This window comes from Salmo trutta, chromosome 7, assembly GCF_901001165.1.
Source record: "Salmo trutta chromosome 7, fSalTru1.1, whole genome shotgun sequence".
Classification (NCBI taxonomy): domain Eukaryota; kingdom Metazoa; phylum Chordata; class Actinopteri; order Salmoniformes; family Salmonidae; genus Salmo; species Salmo trutta.
In genome coordinates this window covers 11,805,317-11,829,027 of record NC_042963.1, presented here as the reverse complement: position 1 = coordinate 11,829,027, position 23,711 = coordinate 11,805,317, and the positions used below count along the sequence as shown (strand labels likewise).

At 43.4% G+C, this 23,711-nt stretch overlaps 1 protein-coding gene across 8 annotated transcripts; it reads right to left on the bottom strand.

The window, feature by feature from the left end:
* Positions 1–2,697: 2,697 nt before the first annotated feature.
* On the bottom strand, positions 2,698–22,051 carry ppp6r3 (protein phosphatase 6, regulatory subunit 3). 8 transcript variants are annotated; one of them, XM_029757984.1, is made up of 26 exons: positions 21,810–22,051; positions 18,149–18,304; positions 17,785–18,018; positions 17,349–17,535; positions 17,080–17,217; positions 16,918–16,983; positions 16,721–16,833; positions 14,956–15,069; positions 14,750–14,879; positions 13,095–13,247; positions 12,684–12,836; positions 12,533–12,597; positions 12,253–12,368; positions 12,052–12,137; positions 11,789–11,875; positions 11,404–11,501; positions 9,493–9,547; positions 8,653–8,783; positions 8,388–8,503; positions 8,045–8,258; positions 7,738–7,835; positions 7,472–7,646; positions 7,128–7,145; positions 3,779–3,901; positions 3,572–3,652; positions 2,698–3,454 (listed from the first exon to the last, which is right to left on the bottom strand). In XM_029757984.1, the coding sequence occupies exons 3-26, from the start codon at positions 18,009–18,011 to the stop codon at positions 3,403–3,405; spliced, it is 2,796 nt and encodes a 931-aa protein (XP_029613844.1). In that variant the 5' UTR covers positions 18,012–18,018; positions 18,149–18,304; positions 21,810–22,051; the 3' UTR covers positions 2,698–3,402. The 8 variants fall into 8 exon arrangements, with proteins under 8 accessions (XP_029613844.1, XP_029613848.1, XP_029613847.1 ...); XM_029757988.1 differs by having other exon boundaries at positions 8,045–8,243; XM_029757987.1 differs by having other exon boundaries at positions 8,382–8,503; positions 11,404–11,483.
* Between the last annotated feature and the right edge of the window lie 1,660 nt (positions 22,052–23,711).

The window sequence follows — 23,711 nt, the reverse complement described above, 5'->3', positions numbered from 1 at the left end:
AAAAAATGTCTGCAGCATTGAAGGTTACCAAGAACACAGTGGCCTCCATCATTCTTAAATGAAATAAGTTTGGAACCACCAAGACTCTTCCTAGAGCTGGCCACTCAGCCAAACTGAGTAATTGGGGGAGAAGGGCCTTGGTAAGGGAGGTGACCAAGAACCAGATTGTCACTCTGACAGCACTCCAGAGTTCCTCGGTGGAGATGGGAGAACCTTCCAGAAGAACAACCATCTCTGCAGCACCACCAATCAGGTCCTTATGGTAGTCAAACGGAAGCCACTCTTCAGTAAAAGTCACCTAAAGACTCTCAGACCATGAGAAACAAGATTCTCTGGTCTGGTGAAACCAAGATTGAACAATTTGGCCTGAACGCCAAGCGTCACGTCTGAAGGAAATCTGGCACCATCCCTGCGGTGAAGCATGGTGGTGGAAGCATCATGCTGTGGGGATGTTTTTCAGCGGCAGGGACTGGGAGACTAGTCAGGATCTAGGGAAAAATTAACAGAGCAAAGTACAGTTGTGGCCAAAAGTTTTGAGAATGACATTCATTTTCCCAAAGTCTGCTGCCTCAGTTTGTATGATGGCAATTTGCATATACTCCAGAATGTTATGAAGAGTGATCAGTTCAATTGCAATTAATTCATGCAAATTAATTGAATCCCCCAAAAAACATTTCAGCCCTGCCACAAAAAGACCAGCTGACATGTAAGTAATTCTCTCTTTTTGACGAGGACAAGGCTGGAGATCACTCTGTCATGCTGATTGAGTTTGAATAACAGACTGGAAGCTTCAAGGAGGGTGGTGCTTGGAATCATTGTTCTTCCTCTGTCAACCATGGTTACCTGCAAGGAAACACGTGCCGTCATCATTGCTTTGCACAAAAAGAGCTTCACAGGCAAGGATATTGCTGCCAGTAAGATTGCACCTAAATCAACCATTTATCGGATCTTCAAGGAGAGCGGTTCAATTGTTGTGAAGAAGGCTTCAGGGCACCCAAGAAAGTCCAGCAAGCGCCAGGACCGTCTCCTAAAGTTGATTCAGCTGCAGGATCGGGGCACCACCAGTACAGAGCTTGCTCGGGAATGGCAGAAGGCAGGTGTGAGTGCATCTGCACGCACAGTGAGGCGAAGACTTTGAGGATGGCCTGGTGTCAAGAAGGGCAGCAAAGAAGCCACTTCTCTCCTTGTACCTTCTGCAAAAGGTACAGGGGTTGGACTGCTGAGGACTGGGGTAAAGTCATTTTCTCTGATGAATCCCCTTTCCGATTGTTTGGGGCATCTGGAAAAAAGCTTGTCCGGAGAAGTCAAGGTGAGCGCTACCATCAGTCCTGTGTCATGCCAATAGTAAAGCATCCTGAGACCATGCATGTGTGGGGTTGCTTCTCAGCCAAGGGAGTGGGCTCACTCACAATTTTGCCTAAGAACACAGCCATGAATAAAGAATGGTACCAACACATCCTCTGAGAGCAACTTCAACCAACCATCCAGGAACAGTTTGGTGACGAACAATGCCTTTTCCAGCATGATGGAGCACCTTGCCATAAGGCAAATGTGATAACTAGGTGGCTCGGGGAACAAAACATCGATACTTTGGGTCCATCGCCAGGAACCCCTCCAGACCTTAATCCCTTTGAGAACTTGTGGTCAATCCTCAAGGGGCGGGTGGACAAACAAAAACCCACAAATTCTGACAAACTCCAAGCATTGATTATGCAAGAATGGGCTGCCATCAGTCAGGATGTGGCCCAGAAGTTAATTGACAGCATGCCAGGGCAGATTGCAGAGGTCTTGAAAAGAAGGGTCAACACTGCAAATATTGACTCTTTGCATCAACTTCATGTAATTGTCAATAAAAGCCTTTGACACTCATGAAATGCTTGTAATTATACTTCAGTATTACATAGTAACATCTGACAAATATCTAGACACTGAAGCAGCAAACTTTGTGAAAATTAATATTTGTGTCATTCTTAAAACCTTTGGCCACAACTGTACAGAGAGATCCTCGATGAAAACCTGCTCCAGAGCGCTCAGGACCTCAGACTGGGGCAAAGGTTCACCTTCCAACAGGACAACAACCCTAAGCCCACAGCTAAGAAAACACAAGAGTGGCTTCGGAAAAAGTCGGGACTTGAACCCGATCTAACGTCTCTGGAGACCTGAAAATGTGCAGCGGCCCTCCCCATCCAACCTGACAGAGCTTGAGAGGATCTGCAGAGAAGAATGGGAGAACTCCTCAAATACAGGTGTGCCAAACTTGTAGCGTCATACAAAACTCAAGGCTGTAATCACTGCCAAAGGTGCGTCAAAGTACTGAGTAAAGGGTCTGAATACTTATGTAAATTTGATATTTAAGGTTGGTATTTAAGAAATTTGCTAACATTTCTAAAAACCTGTTTTTGCTTTGTCATTATGGGGTATTGTGTAGATTGAGGGGGGGAACAAAAATTATTCAATCCATTTTGACGAAGGCTGTAACTTAACAAGATGTGGAAAAAGTAAAGTGGTCTGAATACTTTCCAAATGCACTGTATAAAAATAATCAATGGTTGATGCATGATTGAAGCAATACCAAGAATATTCATTACACATGCATCATTTTGCAGGTAGAATGTTTGTAACAGTGGTAAAATGGAACCCATTTACCACAAGACTTCAGACTGTTAACACTCACTAGATACGTGCAACTGGAAACCATTTTCTAGTTGTTCACCTTGGGTTTGTACAGTTTAATGTTGTCAAGCGGGAGAGAACATGTGTATGGCACTAAGTAACAGAACATTATCTACCTTAATAAATTAAGTTAAAAACTATACCAAAGGTTTTCAAATCTTGCTCATGTTGAAAGTATACAAGAAACATTTACAAATAATAGCTGTGGCAAAATAAACCTTTGAATATTTAAAATGATTTTGATTCCTACCAACAAGCGTACTGATAAACATACCAACATGGGTTGCCGATTAACATTGCATGGTAGCTGGAAATAAAATTCTGATTTTGTGCAGAAGGAAAACCCTATGAAAATCACACCAAGTTTTCCAATTGGTACATTTCAGTTATCTTCTGTTTCTGTATACATTTTCTTTTTATAAAATATTTTATTCATACAATCATTTTAACTATAGCAACATTACTATTTAACTTGGAGTGGCAAAATATCAGACGGATCACCTCATAACAATAGTATATAAACGAATGCAAAAAAATTATAATAACTGTATCCATTAGAGTATCTCTTCATTCAGTTCCAACTTTCTGTACAACTGTCTGTAATAGCCTAATATTAATATTGCTGGTCCTGATCTGGTGAAGTTAGTGCAGCAGCAGCTCTGACTGTGGACTTGCAATGCCCTCTACTGGTGGCCCAGGGACAGAGCTGTGCGTGGCAGGAACCACACATCACCCTGGGCCGTTCACAGCTGCCGCTGGTGAGGCCACGCTCTGCTCTGTTCTGTAGGCGGGCAGACAGAGGACATAGTGTAACATACTGGATGACACACACTTCACAAGTGATAAGACATGCCAGACTGGAACCCCACAGCACAACCTCATTCTAGCTGACACTTACTTGGCTTCGTCCATTGCTGTTCCTTCTAGGGGACCATTAACAGCGTCGCTGGGGACTTTAGATTTCTCATCTGAATGTGCACTGTGGAAGGGAAGAAATAAAGATAGGACATCATGAGACAGAACCGGTACAACAGCATGTCTGAAAATAGCTCACTAGTACGAGACAGTTCCAGTGAAGGGATAAGTTCAGAACATGGAGCCAGACCCTGGTTTCGAACAGTTGCTGACTGGCTGGACAGATGCAGGGACCCTCTTCTCTGGTGTTCCACTCTCCCCCATAACGTACTTTGCAGATGTGTCCTCCGAGGTAGACAATTTCACATCCTCACTGCAGAGAAAAAAAGGAACATTTACAGAGCTCTTGCCATTTCAAACATTCAGAATGACAATAGTAGACAGAAACCCCCCACTGTTTAGACACAGAACGGAAAAGACTGACGCATGCAGAATGGGAGAGACAGACCACATCAAAGCATTGGGCAAACGAATGTGTCGAAATGCGTATGGCGGTTAAAAATGGATGCAAGGAACAAAATGGACAGCAAATGGACAGAAGCAGCAAGAGTCCATTTCGATTTTCTGACCATCCACTTACAGCAGTTGCCTCTTTTTAAGAGTGAGCTTGCTTCGAAGAGCAGAACACGAGATAATGACAGTTTTGAAACTCACCGAAATGATTCAAAGTTGTCAGCCATCGGTCTTGATTTTTGTCATTAAAACAACCACGACTACGTTGTCATAATTACTAGGCAAAACTAACACACTCCAGGATATTTGGGTATTTGTAAGGGTCTTATTCATTTTCTCTTTGAGGCGGTGGTTACGTACAATTTATTTAACCTTTAATTTAAGCAGCAAGTCAATTTAGAACACATTGTTATTTAAAATGACCTGGCAAAGTGAACTACATTTACAACTACCTAGATGGCATTTTGAAGGTCTGTTGGACTTGAGAACCAAGCTTAAAAACAAAGCTCACTGCTAGTAGAGCTGAGTTTTGCGCGACAACAGGACTACTGCTACTAGAGCTGAGTTTTGCGTGACAACAGGACTACTGCTACTAGAGCTGAGTTTTGCGCGACAACAGGACTACTGCTAGTAGAGCTGAGTTTTGCGTGACAACAGGACTACTGCTAGTAGAGCTGAGTTTTGCGCGACAACAGGACTACTGCTAGTAGAGCTGAGTTTTGCGTGACAACAGGACTACTGCTAGTAGAGCTGAGTTTTGCGTGACAACAGGACTACTGCTACTAGAGCTGAGTTTTGCGCGACAACAGGACTACTGCTAGTAGAGCTGAGTTTTGCGCGACAACAGGACTACTGCTAGTAGAGCTGAGTTTTGCGCGACAACAGGACTACTGCTAGTAGAGCTGAGTTTTGCGCGACAACAGGACTACTGCTAGTAGAGCTGAGTTTTGCGCGACAACAGGACTACTGCTAGTAGAGCTGAGTTTTGCGCGACAACAGGACTACTGCTACTAGAGCTGAGTTTTGCGCGACAACAGGACTACTGCTACTAGAGCTGAGTTTTGCGCGACAACAGGACTACTGCTAGTAGAGCTGAGTTTTGCGCGACAACAGGACTACTGCTACTAGAGCTGAGTTTTGCGCGACAACAGGACTACTGCTAGTAGAGCTGAGTTTTGCGTGACAACAGGACTACTGCTACTAGAGCTGAGTTTTGCGCGACAACAGGACTACTGCTAGTAGAGCTGAGTTTTGCGCGACAACAGGACTACTGCTACTAGAGCTGAGTTTTGCGCGACAACAGGACTACTGCTACTAGAGCTGAGTTTTGCGCGACAACAGGACTACTGCTACTAGAGCTGAGTTTTGCGCGACAACAGGACTACTGCTACTAGAGCTGAGTTTTGCGCGACAACAGGACTACTGCTACTAGAGCTGAGTTTTGCGCGACAACAGGACTACTGCTACTAGAGCTGAGTTTTGCGCGACAACAGGACTACTGCTACTAGAGCTGAGTTTTGCGCGACAACAGGACTACTGCTAGTAGAGCTGAGTTTTGCGCGACAACAGGACTACTGCTAGTAGAGCTGAGTTTTGCGCGACAACAGGACTACTGCTAGTAGAGCTGAGTTTTGCGCGACAACAGGACTACTGCTACTAGAGCTGAGTTTTGCGCGACAACAGGACTACTGCTACTAGAGCTGAGTTTTGCGCGACAACAGGACTACTGCTACTAGAGCTGAGTTTTGCGCGACAACAGGACTACTGCTACTAGAGCTGAGTTTTGCGCGACAACAGGACTACTGCTAGTAGAGCTGAGTTTTGCGCGACAACAGGACTACTGCTAGTAGAGCTGAGTTTTGCGCGACAACAGGACTACTGCTAGTAGAGCTGAGTTTTGCGCGACAACAGGACTACTGCTAGTAGAGCTGAGTTTTGCGCGACAACAGGACTACTGCTAGTAGAGCTGAGTTTTGCGCGACAACAGGACTACTGCTAGTAGAGCTGAGTTTTGCGCGACAACAGGACTACTGCTAGTAGAGCTGAGTTTTGCGCGACAACAGGACTACTGCTACTAGAGCTGAGTTTTGCGCGACAACAGGACTACTGCTACTAGAGCTGAGTTTTGCGCGACAACAGGACTACTGCTACTAGAGCTGAGTTTTGCGCGACAACAGGACTACTGCTAGTAGAGCTGAGTTTTGCGCGACAACAGGACTACTGCTAGTAGAGCTGAGTTTTGCGCGACAACAGGACTACTGCTAGTAGAGCTGAGTTTTGCGCGACAACAGGACTACTGCTAGTAGAGCTGAGTTTTGCGCGACAACAGGACTACTGCTACTAGAGCTGAGTTTTGCGCGACAACAGGACTACTGCTACTAGAGCTGAGTTTTGCGCGACAACAGGACTACTGCTAGTAGAGCTGAGTTTTGCGCGACAACAGGACTACTGCTAGTAGAGCTGAGTTTTGCGCGACAACAGGACTACTGCTAGTAGAGCTGAGTTTTGCAAGACAACAGGACTACTGCTAGTAGAGCTGAGTTTTGCGCGACAACAGGACTACTGCTAGTAGAGCTGAGTTTTGCGTGACAACAGGACTACTGCTAGTAGAGCTGAGTTTTGCGTGACAACAGGACTACTGCTAGTAGAGCTGCGTTTTGCGTGACAACAGGACTACTGCTAGTAGAGCTGCGTTTTGCGTGACAACAGGACTACTGCTAGGCTAAGATTAATCTCTCTCCAGTTTATTCCAGCCACCTCACAATGCCATGAGCTACAAACCAAAGCCAATGAGACACCAGCACAAGGAGGTGGCGGATACATTTTGAAGACTGTCCAGGTGGGGGTGTGGATTGGCGGAGGCATCGACAGAAAGGAGAACAAGGCCAACTCAAAGCCTGGGAGTGGCTAATCCTGAGGGCCGACGGCCAATTCACGACGTCATTGACGACGAGCGACGACCAAATCAATACATCTGAGATATACATGCAAATGGAGATGGCAAAATAATTCATAATAAAAAAACTCAGTGGCTGACATGAAAACAAGACACGGCAGATGTCTGCCCCCCGACTGGCTGTACATACCGATAAGATTTCAACACTCTGAAGCCACACGCACGCCAGAGAGAAAGAGGAAGCTCATGTTGTAAGTGTTGCAGTTAAAGTGAAGGACAGTTTCTCAAACAACACAGACAGACAGCAATGTAGGTTCGGCAGGTTTGGTGATACAAAAATGGTATATAGATATTTATACAAGTCTACTGGAGTGTTCCTGCCTTGCATGGATTTAAGTCACTCAGTGCAGGAGGGGGAAAACGTGGCAAGACACAGAGGTCAATTCCACATGCTCTGTGAGGTGAATGGCTGTGTTGTAAAGGAAGGATTGGTGATCAGAGGAACGGGGTATGGTGAATCATCAAAAGCCTTACCTCTTGAAAATGGCAGTTTCAGTTTTGGCATCTACAGTAAGGCTAACTGTTTCCTTCATGGATCCATTGGTGACCGTCTCAGTGGTGACGGACTCCTCTGCGTCCGAGCCTCCGGCTTTCCCTCCAGGGGAGCTGGCTAGCTGGGCTGCCTCGTCCCCTGGCCACTGGTCAGAATCTGTGACGTCACACATGGACAGCATCATAACAGTGACCACAGAGTGAGCCATAACACACTTATTCCTGTATAGCTCAGTGGCAAACCTCACCTTCAGGTTGCATTGGTGCGTTGACACCCAAGGGGTCTCCTGTCTCTATACAGGTCTCCATTGCTACTGGGGAATTGCTCCTCAAAGGATCTTTGGGTCTGGAAGATAGTCAGAAAAGGTCTTGAATTTGTCCTCTTAAAATAGCCAAACTCAAATATAAGACATGGAAAGGCAGGGGAATGAACAGAACACCCGTCACCCCCATCCTTATTCATACTACATGGAAGGATAACGCAATATGGAAATGTGTGGCAATAGTGTCACCTAAGGCCTTGGGACTGAGGGTGGTGGGATGATGAACCCTTACCTAACTGGTGAGAAGTTGCTAGAGAAGTCTGCCCAGCCCATGGCTTTGTCAGGGGAGGCGTTGGGAGAGCTCCAGCCAGCAGACTCTGGTATAACCGCAGGGGAGGAGGGGGAGGCTGGGGCAGTGGTGGTGAAGGCTGGGGCAGATTCTCCCATCGCCGTAGAACTCCCGGTGTCCATGGGTATGTCGTCAAAGTTAGCTGTCCACAGAGGCCCTGAAGCAACAGGGCAGCCGTCACAAAAAAGCAAGGCATCATCTTGAAAAGATCATACCAGACCGACCTACCCAACGAACCACTAACCCAACCCCAGTGCGCCAACCCGGAACAATCACTCACCCTCACCAGTGTCCACCTCCATTCTGTCATCAGAGCTGGGGTTGTTGGGGTCAAAGGGATCACGTTTAACATCCTCCTCCTCAGAGTCTGTGCTCTCCTCACTATCTGTGCTGCCAGAGCTCCTAATGGAGGCACAGAATGGACAAAAGTCATTAAAATGTATCAAAGAAAATCACCCAAACCCCAATTGGTGCTTTGAATCAGCCTCAAGAAGATTTGTTAGTCATTTAAAACATTTAATTTACATATCCGCCAAGAGGCGCTGCCGTACCGAGGACGTCTCTGAGCGTCTGGTGCGAAAGTGACATCTTTCTCATCCCAGATGTCCTCCTCATCAGAGCCTGCATCTTCAAACTGCTGGATCTTCTCCTTACAGCAGGCCTCAAACAGGGCTAGATTGGCCTGGAAGACAACACCAATACCAGGGTAAAGCATAAGATACACAAAAAGATATGCTGTGATGCCTCCACTTCCTCATTACTGTAAATGGAAAAGGGAAGAAAATATGTGCATCATTTTCATATGTAACAGAACTTCAGAAATCTAGAGTGCAGCATTAGCTAATATGTACCAGTGTTTCCACTAAATGCATTTAGGGGAATCCTTTTCAGGATGGTAAAACGTTTTCAGTGTAAACTTAAAATGACTAAAACCAGATAAAGATTGTTGAAAAGATAATGGAGCAACTTATTTATTTTTTAAATAGGATCATCTTTGAGAACTAACAATTACCAAAATACAAACTAGTCTGGGAGAATCTGAAATTTCAAAAATGTAATGTGGCCCCCCCATTGACTTATGTTTGAATCACTTAGATAGCATAAGAACAAGGCATAAGCCATTGCAAAATGTGTAGCCTTGCAGGAAATTAGATTCAAAACAGACATTGTCTCTGCGGCTGAAAATAATCCCAGGGTAAAGACTAACAGCATTATAAAAAAATTGTAAACTTTAAAGCTTTGGGAGATAAAGTATCAGTTTGAAGAAAATGATCTTACTCATTTCCACGAGAATTGAACAGATCTCTGGTACAAATGGAAGACAACATGGCATTCATTTTAACATCCTTTCACTACCTTTGAAATGCATTAAATTATATTAAAATACTTACACTTTCATTTGTATTCAAGGAAAAATTGATGTCTGATATTCTATCAAAGGGAATACTGAAATGTTAAAGAAAAGAGTTTAGTTTAGTTATATTAATTAGACAATGACTACAAACAATGACTAAACACAAGGGCTTCGGGACGCCTACCTACAGAGGCCCATTAACAGGTAGAAGGATGGCACAATGTTATTCACATGAAAGCAGCTTTATGTAGAAACTCCAGCCAGCCATTCTCATCTGGTCATTCTCCTCAGGTGCCCAACTGCCAGCAGATCACCCACATAACAAGAAGAGCCAGAGGCACAGAGCAGGGTTGAAGTGCACTACTTACTCCAAACTAAACTGAATTATGCAGGGTTTTTACTGTGCATAGAAAAGTCATGGGCGAGTCGCCAAAGTGTTTTTCCTCGGGCCGCCCATGTCCAAACAGTAAAAAAATAAAACATTTACATGGAAAGATGTTTTTCAGTGTAAACAAACATCTAAAACCAGATATTAAGTACCTATATATTTTTAAATAAGATCTTTGAAAACAAACAATCCCCTAGGTAAAAGCTAGACAGTCAGTGAGAATCAAAAATCGCCAAAATTATGATTGGTGATTTTGTAATATTCTGCTGCTTTCACATAGGATTTACGATATATATATAAAAAAATACATGTATTTAACTAGGCAAGTAATTGTATCCTAAACAATATCCAAATCAGAGATTTAAAAAGGATTATTGATTTACCAAGATGAGTCCCCACACTTGTCTCAAAGCAGCACGATTGCGCCGTCCCAATCAAAACAGTGCTGAAATTATAATCTAGTAGGCTATTGCTTCAAATTTATTACAAGGATTGGATGACTTTGGGACGTTTCAGTAAGCAACAACTTGATACATGCCTTCAAATTGCACGTACTTTATTCCAATAGTTTCATCATTCAGTGATATTTCTTCCCACAGTAATTCTTTATGCATCTATCCGGTTATGTTTAAGAAAACAGTGCATGTGGTGGGCTATGAGAAGAGATGGGTGAAGTGACATGTCTTGCAAAATGTATAACTGGCTGTCTAGCAACCATTAAGAGTTTAAGAGCGTAGTGCGTGCCAAAGCCGCCTCAGCATTACAGCTACGTTTCATACTATGCCGTAGGCAGAACTTCACTGAAATGATTAGTAGGTCGTTTGGCGGGAACAAAAATTGGGCTTTGATACCAGCAATACCTTTCAGATATAAAGAGGTGGTAAAAGTTGGCAGGATGATAAGGGTGGCAGAAAAACATCTTGGTAGAAAAGGGATATTTGACTCAGGTAGCATAAGGGATGGCAAAATGTGTAGAATTGCAGGAAGTGAGCTTTAAAACAGCTACATTGACACTGGCCAACAGGAGGGCCTTTAAAATGTTTGGTCGGAGGCCACGCCCATGGCCACACCCACCACAAAAGCCCAATTTTGATCAAGAAAAAATAATTTAAAAACTGTTTTGCAATTACCAATTACAAAGTTACTATCTGGACTCTGGTCCAAGCAAAGCATCAGTCTTAATTGAAAGTGACACAGGCAATCTACTTTAAATGGTAGAACTGTATAAATATGAGCTACTTAAATGTAATAAGAACATTTGACATTCATGGGTTGCTGAATTCAGACTGACATCCAATTAACCTACCACTTACTCCCCCCCCCCCACTAGAGATATCATTATCCAAACAGTGGCATTTTATTTTCATATGTAAATGTTAATTGCAAACATGTATGTAACCTAAACCTTTGTACAGAGAAAGAAACTGATTCCCAGTCCTTTGTTAAGGAAGCAAAGAATGTATTAATAGAACACCAGTCTAGTCACCCCAAACCCTTATTGAAATTCCCCAACCAGTAGAATAGCAGGTTATGAAGAAAACATGCAGGATCAGTACTCACTCCACGACATCATCCTGATCGGCAAACTCTTCGTCATTGAAGCCAAACTGCTCAATAAAATTGGACGTCATTTGTTGCATCTGATAATCAGAAAAGGCCTGGCAAACCCAGGACCAACGATAATGATATAGTCTTGGCACTACAAAAAACTTCAAGTACTTCAATTCAAAACAAATGACTAATACGGTAGCTATAGGTTAATCGTTTAAAGATTAAGAGCACAAGCATACTCACAATTGGAAGACACGTTTAATATTTGTTAAAATTCACAATATCAGTACTACTATTACTAGACAAGTATAATAATGATAACTATTATTTTTTTTAAAGTATCAATATGCAGATTTAGCAGCATTTATATAGTCTCATCCAGTTACAGACTTACTTGTTGTAGAGAGGAATCCTGGTGGAATCCGCTGTCCTTGAAGTCTACCTCGTCATCACTGGATGAGTGAATATGGTGTGTGTTCACCTAGTGCACAGTGCAACCGACCTTATTACTAAGAGGACAACCACGAGACATCCTTCAAACAGCTTTGGCACTACTGGCACTTCACCTTTCAGTACGTCAGTGTAAATACTGTGTAACAGCGTACTCTGAAAACATATTTTGGCATTAAGTAACTGAGGTGTCTGTATCAGACTTACTAGGTCTACAGTGTTTCTCTTGTTTGTGTCAGCTAGCTGACCAGAAATGAAGGTCTCCCATCTCTCTTTGTCATCCTCTGTGAGCTCTGAAATAACACAGAGAAATAACAAGATTAGTCTATTCCACCTCATTTCAGGATATAGTAAGGATAGTTTTCGCTCCAACAACCTCATTCGTTTCGGGTGTCAAAGCCCACTCACCGGAGAGGAGCTGCTGTATCTGTGCACCATTGGGGCCCTTGTCACTGTTGTGAACTACTGAGTTGGTTATTCTGGTCAAATGGCCCATGTAGCCCCGTCTACGTCCACCCTCAGCCCTGCAACAGGAAACACACACTGAAGCCTACTGGCACTTTGTGGTGACATTTCTGTCAGCCTTCGCAAAGGGAAAAACCAAAGAGCTCATAAGAGCTTTAAAACCACAAATCTGCAGTGGTCTAGTAACAACTAGACATATATCATTAATAATAACAGTACTTACTGCGCTTTCTCATTGGAGCTCCATGCATCAAGAATTCTCTGTATAAACTGGCACTTCTGAAACAGCTAAAACACAGCGCACAAAAGAGTTGATTGACTTGTCTGACATGAATACCATTCTAGATGTAAAGAAAAGGGTGATAAAGCCTCACATGTTTGATGAGGTGGCTTTCTCTGACAGGCTCTTGATCACTGTTGATTTTGAGGTTTTCACTTTGGGCTGGGGGCATCGCTAGGATCATCGCAGTGCAGATTTCAACTTGTAAATGCAGGAAGTTATTCCATATATATTTGAAGTACATGTCCTGAGAATAAACAGATTATGTTTTTGTTTTTTTAAAACATACATTTGTTTAATAAGAAAATGTTCCAAACCAAGTTGTTGAAGTGTGTATCATCCCTGTTGACCTTAGTTATGAGAAGGGGGTAGTAAAAGAACTAGTGTAATGAAAGACAGAAATCCCTGTGCATAGCAGTCTAAATCCAGGTGCTGATTAAGGCAGGAACAACTAGTACTAAAAACCATGTGTAAAAAATAAATTAAAATCACAAAAAAAACTTACGAGTATGACTCCTAGAGTGTTGAGGTTAATCAGCTCCATGTTGATGATATGAGTGTTGGTCTGCAGGAGGCTGGCCACTAGACGGACCACATTCAGCCGGGTGTTGCCCACTGGGGGGTCTAGCACTCCCCATGTGGTTTTCATGATATTCTTCTGCAAATATGGTGATGAAAGGAACACTCAGGCTCTCATTCAGTTGGTAACTCAAACACAACCTCCACTGGAGTGAACTTGTAGAGTGGACTGCACTTGTAAAGTCAATTTAGAGGAAAGACCACCTACTCTGAAGATAAATATGACTCAAAGTTAAACCGAGATTAAGATAGCAGGATCACAACAAAAAAAGAGAAATGTAGTAATAGTTTATATAAAATATTGTGGTAGTCATATTTCTTTCAAGTTAATAACAAAGAAAAACCTCTACTTAGCTTACTGAAATGGCCTGAAATATCTGCAATGTTTAGTGTGTGTATAAGACGATAGGTACACTACATGACCAAAAGTATGTGGACATCTGTTCGATGAACTTCTCATTCCAAAATCATGGGCAATATGGAGTTGGTCCCTCCCCCTTTGCTGCTATAACAGCCTCAACTCTTCTGGGAAGGCTTTCCACGAGATGTTGAAACACTGCTGCGGGGACTTGATTCCATTCAGCCACAAGAGAATTAGTGAAGTCGGGCACTTATCTTGGGCTGTTAGGCCTGGCTCACAGTCAGCATTCCAATTCATCCCAAAGGTGTTCGATGAGGTTGAGGTCAGGGCTCTGTTCAGACCTGTCAAGTACTTCCACACCAATCTCGACAAACCACGTCTGCATTAACCTCGCTTTGTGCACTGGGGCATTGTCGTGCTGAAACAGGAAAGGGCCTTCCCTAAACGGTTGCCACAAAGTCGGAAGCACAGAATCATCTGTAATGTCGTTGCATACTGGAACTAAGGGGCCTAGCCCGAACCATAAAAAACAGCCCCAGACCATAATTCTTACTCCACCAAACTTACAGTTGGCACTATGCATTCAGGCAGGTAGCGTTCTCCTGTAGTCAGACTGCCAGATGGTGAAGCGTGATTCATCACTCCAGAGTCCAATGGCGGTGAGCTTTACACCCCTCCAGCCGACGCTTAGCATTGCTCATGGTGATCTTAGGCTTGTGTGCGGATGCTAGGCCATGGAACCCATTTCTTGAAGCTCTGGTTGAACAGTTCTTGTGCTGACATTGCTTCCAGAGGCAGTTTGGAACTCAGTAGTGAGTGTTGCAACCGAGGACAGATGATTTTTACACACTACGAGCTTCGGCACTTGGCGATCCCGTCCTGTGAGCTTGTGTGACCTACCACTTCACGACTGAGCAGCTGTTGCTCCTAGACATTTCCACTTCACAATAACAGCACTTACAGTTGGCCCGGGGCAGCTCTAGCAGGGCATAAAAATGACTTGTTGGAAAGGTGGCATCCTATGACAGTGCCATGTTGAAAGTCAGAGCTCTTCAGTAAGGCCATTCTACTGCCAATGGTGGTCTGTGGAGATTCCATGGCTGTGCGCTCGATTTTATACACCTTTTAGCAACAGGTGTGGCTGCAATAGCCGAATCCACGAATTCGAAGGGGTGTCCACATACTTTTGTATATATCGTGTATGTGAAGTACTGTATTACCTTTGGGGGTTCCAGCAGCAGTTGATGGAAGTCTTTGAGCCTGGGTCTGACAGCCTCCAGAATGCTCTGATTGACTGAGAAGGATGGGTGGCTCATACCAGGAGGACAGATTTCCAAATGGCCTTCGAACCTGCAAACGACAGATCAGTACATCAGAAAAACTCACAAAATAAATAAAAATGTAAAATGGGATATCATTAACTTACGCTGGTCTTCGTGTCTCAAAGAGTGTCAGGAGAATCTGAATTACACTGACTATGGCAGAGTCATTTTTCTCTTTGTCAAAGATGTTGGACAGCAACTGCTCCACAGTCTCTTGTCTGAGAGAAAGGAAGGGACATGTACAGAACCAATTAAAAGTTTGGACACCTACCCATTCCAGGGTTTTTCCTTTATTTTTTACATTGTAGAATAATAATGAAGACATCAAAACTATGAACATACGGAATCATGTAGTAAGCAACAAAAAAGAAAAAAAAAAAAGAGTTGCATCAAAATATATTTGATATTTTTCAAAGTAGCCACCCTTTGCCTTGATGACAGCTTTGCACACTCTTGGCATTCTCTCAACCTGCTTCATCTGGAATGCTTTTCCAACAGTCTTGAAGGAGTTCACATATGCTGAGCACTTGTTGGCTGCTTTTCCTTCACTCTGCAGTCCAACTCATCCCAAACCATCTCAATTTGGTTGAGGTTGGGTGATTGTGGAGGCCAGGTCATCTGATCCAGCACTCCATCACTCTCCTTAGTCAAATAGCCCTTACACAGCCTGGAGGTGTGTTGGGTCATTGTCCTGTTGAAAAACAAATGATAGTCCCACTAAGCGCAATCAGATGGGATTGTGTATCGCTGCAGAATGCCGTGTTAGCCATGCTGGTTAAGTATGCCTTGAATTCTAAATAAATCAGACAGTGTCACTAGCAAAGCACCCCCCACACCTCCTCCATGCTTCACGGTGGGAACCACATGCAGAGATCACCTGTTCACCTACTCCGCGTCTCACAAAGACACTGTGGTTGGAACCAAAAATCTCACATTTGGACTCATCAGACCAAAGCACAGATTTCCACCAGTCTAATGTCCATTGGTCGTGTTTCTAGGCCCAAGCAAGTCTCTTCTTATTGGTGTCCTTTAGTAGTGGTTTCTTTGCAGCAATCTGATCATGAAAACCTGATTCACTCAGTCTCCTCTGAACAGTTGATGTTAAGATGTGTCTGTTACTTGAACTCTGAGAAGCATTTATTTGGGCTGCAATCTTAGGTGCAGTTAACGCTAATGAACTTATCCTCTGCAGCAGAGGTAACTCCGGGTCTTCCTTTCCTGTGGCGGTCCTCATGGGAGCCAGTTTCATCATAGCACTTGATGGTTTTTGCGACTGCACTTGAAGAAACTTTGAAAGTACTTACATTTTTCGGATTGACTGACCTTCATGTCTTAAAGTAATGGACTGTTGTTTCTCTTTGCTTATTTGAGCTGTTCTTGCCATAATATGGACTTGGTATTTTACCAAATAGGGCTATCGTCTGTATACCACCCCCTACCTTGTCACAACACAACTGATTGGCCCAAACGCATTAAGGAAAGAAATCCCACAAATTAACTTTTAAGAACGCACACCTGTTAATTGAAATACATTCCAGATGATTAGCTCATGAAGCTGGTTGAGAGAATGCCAAGAGAGTGCAAAGTTGTCATCAAGGCAAAGGGTGGCTACTTTGAAGAATATAAAATACATTTTGATTTGTTTAACATTTTTTTTGGTTACTACATGATTCCATGTATGTTATTTCATGGTTATTATGTCTTCACTACTTTTCTACAATGAAGAAAATAGTAAAAATAAAGAAAAACCCATGAATGAGTAGGTGTTAGTAATGACTTTGGCACGACAATAAAACATGACAGTAATAATGAGTATTCCTTCTTGAAAAAAAAAAAAAAAAAAAAAAAAAACAGGTTGTAGAGACTTACTTTTCTAGTGTGGCCAGTAATGGGTCAGGCTCTGAGCAGCCCTGCACTTGGAACATCTGATCTCTGCTGAGGCGGATGATTTCACACAGAGACTGGGATGCGTTGGAGTGCCTCTGGATGATGAACAGAGAGAGACTGTAAGACACTGTAAAAGAGCAACAGGACACCAAACAAACTGCTGATGAAATGTGACTTACATCCTCATCCTGAGAAGGCTGGACCATATCAACAAGCCTCTGGATCACCTTCTCCTCGTTCAGCCACTGTGGGAGGAGAAGAAGATAAAGGTTGATAATTGAACACACAAAAGAAAAGACTAAAACGCTAAAACGCGAAGAAAACCAAATAACAACACTGACATTTAAGACATCTTGTCTGAGCTGCTGTGGTTCAACGCAGGTCAGCATTCTGAGCAGCAGGTCCATGATGGCGGAGGTCCCTATGTGTTTAATCATTAAGTCGACAAAGTCTTCCCTCTTCCGCAGAAACTCCACAATCTACAAAAGATAGTTGAAGTTTAAGGATGTGTCAAAGGACAATCTTTTCTCCTGGAGCATTCATGAAACCCTGCAGGTCATACACTTTTTACAACCCGTGTGGTTAGAGTTAGGTTTTGTATTGATCTCACCTGTTCCGGTTTCCTACCGATGAGGATGCTCAGGACCTTGCTGAAGAAACTGGCCAGTAAAGGGTTGAGTGGAGATTCATTTTGCAAGAAGCCATAAAGTTTCATTAGTAAACGTTCATCTTCTCCCAGTCTGTCATTGATCTGTCCAACGTCTGAGGTAAGGAGTTCACACGATATGTTGGGGTACCTGAAAATAGCATAGAAGTACAACATTTAATGATCAATTAATACAGTACCGCTACCACACAAAAGAGCATATCAAAGGTCCTATATAATTGACTGTCTAGCAAGTCATGTTTGCCCCATTGTGATTGTAGGGGGAATTCCCTTGAGGTAAACAAATGCAAGGGAAACTGAAAGAAAACAATAAATCGTTCTCAAAATTGGCATATATCCGTAAGTATATCCTGGCCTACTGTGTGTGAATCCCACTTACTTGTACTTGATCTTCTCCTCCACATCATCACATGGCTCCTGCGTGATGTAAGTTACTAGGTCCTCCATGTACTGAGGTCGTACCAGGAAGTCCACCAGCTTGTGGTTCTGGGCCTTGCACTCTTGCAGGACATCCTCCTCGTCCATCACCTCTGTCAGAGTCACATCTTCCTTCTCCAGGAGGGTGTCGATGTGGGACGTTGTGTGTAAATCAAACTTCCAAAACATGATGCTTCTGCAAGGAAGGAAAACATTCATAAGACAATGGGAAAGCACACAGTGACACAAAGTACACAATGTGGGTTGAGATGAGGTGGTCAAATAGAAAGTAGATGGTGGTCAAACAGACAGCTTCACAAATGTACCTGACTGGGACAGAGTCCAGAGGTTAAAAATAAAATAATGATAGTGCTCTTTGGGAGTTCTGGCCCATTACAGGCTCCACAGGCAGCAGTGACACGACAGACTTTTTGACACATGCAGCAGAACGACCACCTCAACCTCAACAGATCAACGCACACCTGAAACAAACAAAAAATAAATTTGCATATTACTCATTGTAATGGAACAACATTTTCTTACTAACAGTAAGATTTCTTATGTTAAGGTCACATGCTACTGAAACAAGTAGTAATATAAGTTAATTATTTTGTGTTACATTACCTTCTAAATAAGAAGTGTTAACCAGGTGAAAACAAATACTTAGTCTAGGTCATGAGACAAACTTTAAATCTCTGGCAAAGAGCTGGTAAACCATTGCTTTTCCATCATAGGAAAAGAGTGCACTTCCTTGTCGACATGTCAGCATCCCAACAACTCTCCCCAAAAGCAGTCTAAACTTTGTTTAAATTTCAAAGCATTAAGACAAGCATTACTGGGCTAACCTCTCTGCACTCAACATACTGGCAAGATCATTGCTAGTTCAGAACACTGTGCTTAGTCAAATCACCTGGTGTCACAGCTTATGTGGCAATTTAGAACACTGTCAACAACTCACCTCACCGTAGGAACAAAGCAGTGAAACATGTTCAGTGCACACACTAGGCATATGCCTCAAAAGATAAACAGAATTTCCCACTGTGTACACCTGGCCCTCAGACTTTAATTTTTTTTTACCTAAGTATTTGCTAGGAATTCCCATCTTGTGGGGAAGCCTGGGAGAAATAGGGTTAAAGGTTACAGTGAAGCCATCTTGGCTTATGCTAAACCAGCACCTCAGATATGCGAATGGCTGAGAAAAAAAAGTGTATTAATAGACTGAGCATCGGGGCTGTGCTGAGGGACCATTGACATTGGCCCCTGTCCAGGCACATTCTTTGATGAAAGTGTGCAACTCAATCATTGCTCTATAAAATACTACAATAAATTGAAGATGTCAAAATGAATGTCATGGACAACATTGGTTGTTGTCTGGCATTAAATTCTGTCTACCACAGGCGACCAAATAACGACAGGAAAAACTGTTTAATCACCACATTAGCCTGAACAAAGTCCCGTGCCACTAACAAAAAATAACCACTGTCAGCTGCTAATTTACATCTGTTACATGGTTATGGCCTGGTGCTGGAGTGTTTGCTCTACCAGCTACTGAGACAGCTTATGAACACTTAATACCATGATTTAAGGAATAGCCCCATCTGTCTCAATTGACAAAAATATGACAAATGCTGGATAGCCAATCTCCAGTGGGTGAAAACAAAAACAATTTGTCAACTAAATCACAACACAGTAACGCATGGTTGGTTACTCAAATATACCCCTAGCTAAATTCAACACTTAGCTTAGTCGTTTTGGCATAGTTTTAGGATTCTCCGGGTCAGGCTAACAGTACATAAACTCAGCAAAAAAAGAAACGTCCCTTTTTCAGGACCCTGTCTTTCAAAGATAATTTGTAAAAATCCAAATAACTTCACAGATCTTCATTGTAAAGGGTTTAAACACTGTTTCCCATGCTTGTTCAATGAACCATAAACAATTAATGAACATGCACCTGTGTAACGGTCGTTAAGACTAACAGCTTACAGACAGTAGGCAATTAAGGTCACAGTTATGAAAACTTAGGACACTAAAGAGGCCTTTCTACTGACTCTGAAAAACACCAAAAGAAAGATGCCCAGCATCCATGCTCATCTGCGTGAACGTGCCTAGCCATGCTGCAAGGAGGCATGAGGACTGCAGATGTGGCCAGGGCAATAAACTGCAATGTCCGTACTGTGAGACGCCTAAGACAGCACTACAGGGAGACAGGACGGACAGCTGATCGCCATCGCAGTGGCAGACCACGTGTAACAACACCTGCACAGGATCGGTACATCCGAACATCACACTTGTGGGACAGGTACAGGATGGCAACAACAACTGCCTGAGTTACACCAGGAACGCACAATCCCTCCATCAGTGCTCAGACTATCTGCAATAGGCTGAGAGAGGCTGGACTGAGGGCTTGTAGGCCTGTTGTAAGGCAGGTCCTCACCAGACATCACCGGCAACAACGTTGCCTATGGGCACAAACCCACCGTCGCTAGACCAGACAGGACTGGCAAAAAGTGCTCTTCTCTGACGAGTCGCGGTTTTGTCTCACCAGGGGTGATGGTCAGAGTCGCGTTAGACTGAGGCCTGTACTCTGGAGCGGGATTGATTTGGAGGTGGAGGGTCCGTCATGGTCTGGGTCAGTGTGTCACAGCATCATCGCACCGAGCTTGTTGTCATTGCAGGCAATCTCAATGCTGTGCATTACAGGGAAGACATCCTCCTCCCTCATGTAGTACCCATCCTGCAGGCTCATCCTGACATGACCCTCCAGCATGACAATGCCACCAGCCATACTGCTCGTTCTGTGCGTGATTTCCTGCAGGACAGGAATGTCAGTGCTCTGCCATGGCCAGTGAAGAGCCTGGATCTCAATCCCATTGAGCACGTCTGGGACCTGTTGGATCAGAGGGTGAGGGCTAGGGCCATCCCCCCCGCCCCCCAGAAATGTCCAGGAACTTGCAGGTGCCTTGGTGGAAGAGTGGGGTAACATCTCACAGCAAGAACTGGCAAATATGGTGGAGTCCATGAGGCGATGCACTGCAGTACTTAATGCAGCTGGTGGCCACCCCAGATACTGACTGTTACTTTTGACCCCCCCTTTGTTCAGGGACACATTATTATTCCATTTATGTTAGTCACATGTCTGTGGAACTTGTTCAGTTTATGTCTGGGTTTATGTCTCAGTTGTTGTATCTTGTTATGTTTATACAAATATTTACACGTTAAGTTTGCCGAAAATAAACGCAGTTGACAGTGAGGACGTTTCTTTTTTTGCTGAGTTTAGCTAACACAATAGACAGCTACTTGATAGCTAGCTAGGTACGCTGCGGACAACTAACGTAACGTTCGTTTACCAGATAGTTATCGAAGTAACGTAGCTACAGCTGACGTGGTTTTCACAAACTACTAACATTAACGTTACCACAATCTTTACCCAAAAAGCTAAAGCTTCCTAGGTAGCCAACTAACGTTAGCTAACCAAAAAAAATATTTGGCTAACGTTAGCCAGTTCCCGTCAACAACTTGACGCCTCTAGATAGCTAGATAGCTATCTAAAGTTAACTGGCAAAAAAATACCAAAGCCAACATCTAACAGTATAACGTTAACATCAATATCCAAACGGTGGGCGAAAGCTAGATAACGTCGGTTAGCATTTTCCAGAATGGCCTAGTTAACCAACGCAAAGACAGGTCAAACCGAACCGTGTCAAACACACTGGTCTGAAATACGGCTAACTAGCGTTATCTAGCAAGCAACATTGTGCATTTCAATGGACCCCAGTGCAGTGGCTTTTCACACACAATAAGACAACTTATCGTAGCCATCTATCGAGTACAATATAACAAGTAAAGACGAGTCATACTTATAAATACATCGGTGTAGCTAAGTTACCGGTAGCTAAAGAGAAATGGGTAGTTAATGTTGCTCCGGTTAGCTAGCTCAATAGCTGTTCCTGTCTCCTAAACTGCATGCACTAGCTAGCAAGTACGTACCAATAAACAACGGTAAATGGTGAGTCCCCGGCATGTAGCTTATTGAGCCATTAGCCTAAAGTGTCAACAACAAAAAAATCCACGAATCCTAGGAAGAAAAAAAAAAGTGTTTTCAACGGATTCTGACAGTCGAGAAAATGTAGCTAGACTGTCAGATGGCACTTTTCAAGATGGCGGTTCCATCAACTTCAACGACCCCTTCCCCCACCACAACCAGGCAGGCACACACCAGATAGAAAGGTTAGTTACCGATGTCTTTTGGTCGTCACTAGTTACCACAGCCACAAAGACATCATTATGGCTAAACCCCGCCTATTTCTACAATGTATCTTCTTAAAATCCGATTTTAAATCTAATCTTAAGCATAGCCTTAACCACACGACTGACCTTATGCCTGACCTTAAATTAAGACCAAAAAGCACATTTTTGTTTTAATTCGTGTGGCTGTGCTAGTGACAACAGTATTTTTTGCCACAACTAAAGTACCAGTCAATCAAACAGACCGGTTGAGCTCTATTGGCTAATTAATCACGCCAATCAGACTTCTTGCGAGTTCAGTCTGGTGATTTGATACTGTACAAGTCATTAAATGGTCCGTGCTATGGATCGTTGGGACGTCCCTACCCCATTGAAGTTGAGAAGTAAAATTGTTCGGGTTTAGGGTAGGGACGTCCCATTAAACTGCGTCCACTCCCTTGCAGTAAAAAAACGTTGTCGCGTAGAGAAACTTCCCATTTCCGCAGATAGAGCAGGGTCAGTTGCCATGGGTCTAAAATCCCTCCTCATGTCCATCACTGCGGCAGTCAGAGGATTGGTGGTATCAATCCTCTGACTGCCGCAGTGATGCCCTGAAAAAAAGTTTTTTATACATTTATGAGTTTAGGCAAATATGCGTTAGGGCAGCATGTGCACGTCCATTCTTTTTCACTTTTATTTAACTAGGCAAGTTAGTTAAGAACAAATTCTTATTTTCAATGAGGGCCAAGGAACAGTGGGTTAACTGCCTTGTCCAGAAGGACAGATTTTTACGTTGTGAGCTGGGGGATTTGATCTTGCAACCTTTTAGTTACAAGTCCAACACTTTAACCACTAGGATACCTGCCTCCCCAACTTTTGGAAAAATAAGCTCTTATTGTTGTTGCGCACAGGGGGATGCATGATGTCTTACATGTGACATAAGTGTCTCCTGTGGGCATAGTCTATGATTCACTCTACACTCTAGTGTTACATGATTACCACTCATTGTTATGAGTTGATAACAGAAAATGACACCAGATTACCTGAAAGGTGTATTCCAGTATATCATTTCTCAGTGTGATGATATTGATGTATTATAGGCTACCCACTGCCAGGAGTTGCTCACCTTTACATCTCAAGGATTTATAGCCCATGCAACTGATCAAAGGTCATCTCTTAGCATAAAGCAAATCTAATCTGCTAGTGTTAAACCATATTATTGCGCATATATTTTCGACTGTCCTGCTGTCCTCCCCTCTCTTCACTGGAATTCTCTACCTCTGACCCTATTACTGGGGCTGAGTCCCTGGCTTACTGGTGCTCTTCCTTGCCGTCCCTAGGAAGTGTGCGTCACGTCGTGACAGGCTTTTTTTTCGCTATACTCGACATGAGTGGGTTGAGTTGCTGACGTGATCTTCCTGTCCCGTCTTGTGCCCTCTCGGGCTTGTGCGGTGGAGGAGATCTTCGTGGGCTATATTCAGCCTTGTCTCAGGGTAGTAAGTTGGTGGTCTGTTGATATCCCTCTAGTGGTGTGGAGGCTGTGATGTGGCAAAGTGAGTGGGGTTATATCCTGCCTGGTTGGCCCTGTTCAGGGGTATCATCAGACAGGGCCATTGTCCCCCGGCTCTCCTGTCTCAGCCTCCAGTATCTATGCTGCAAGAGTCT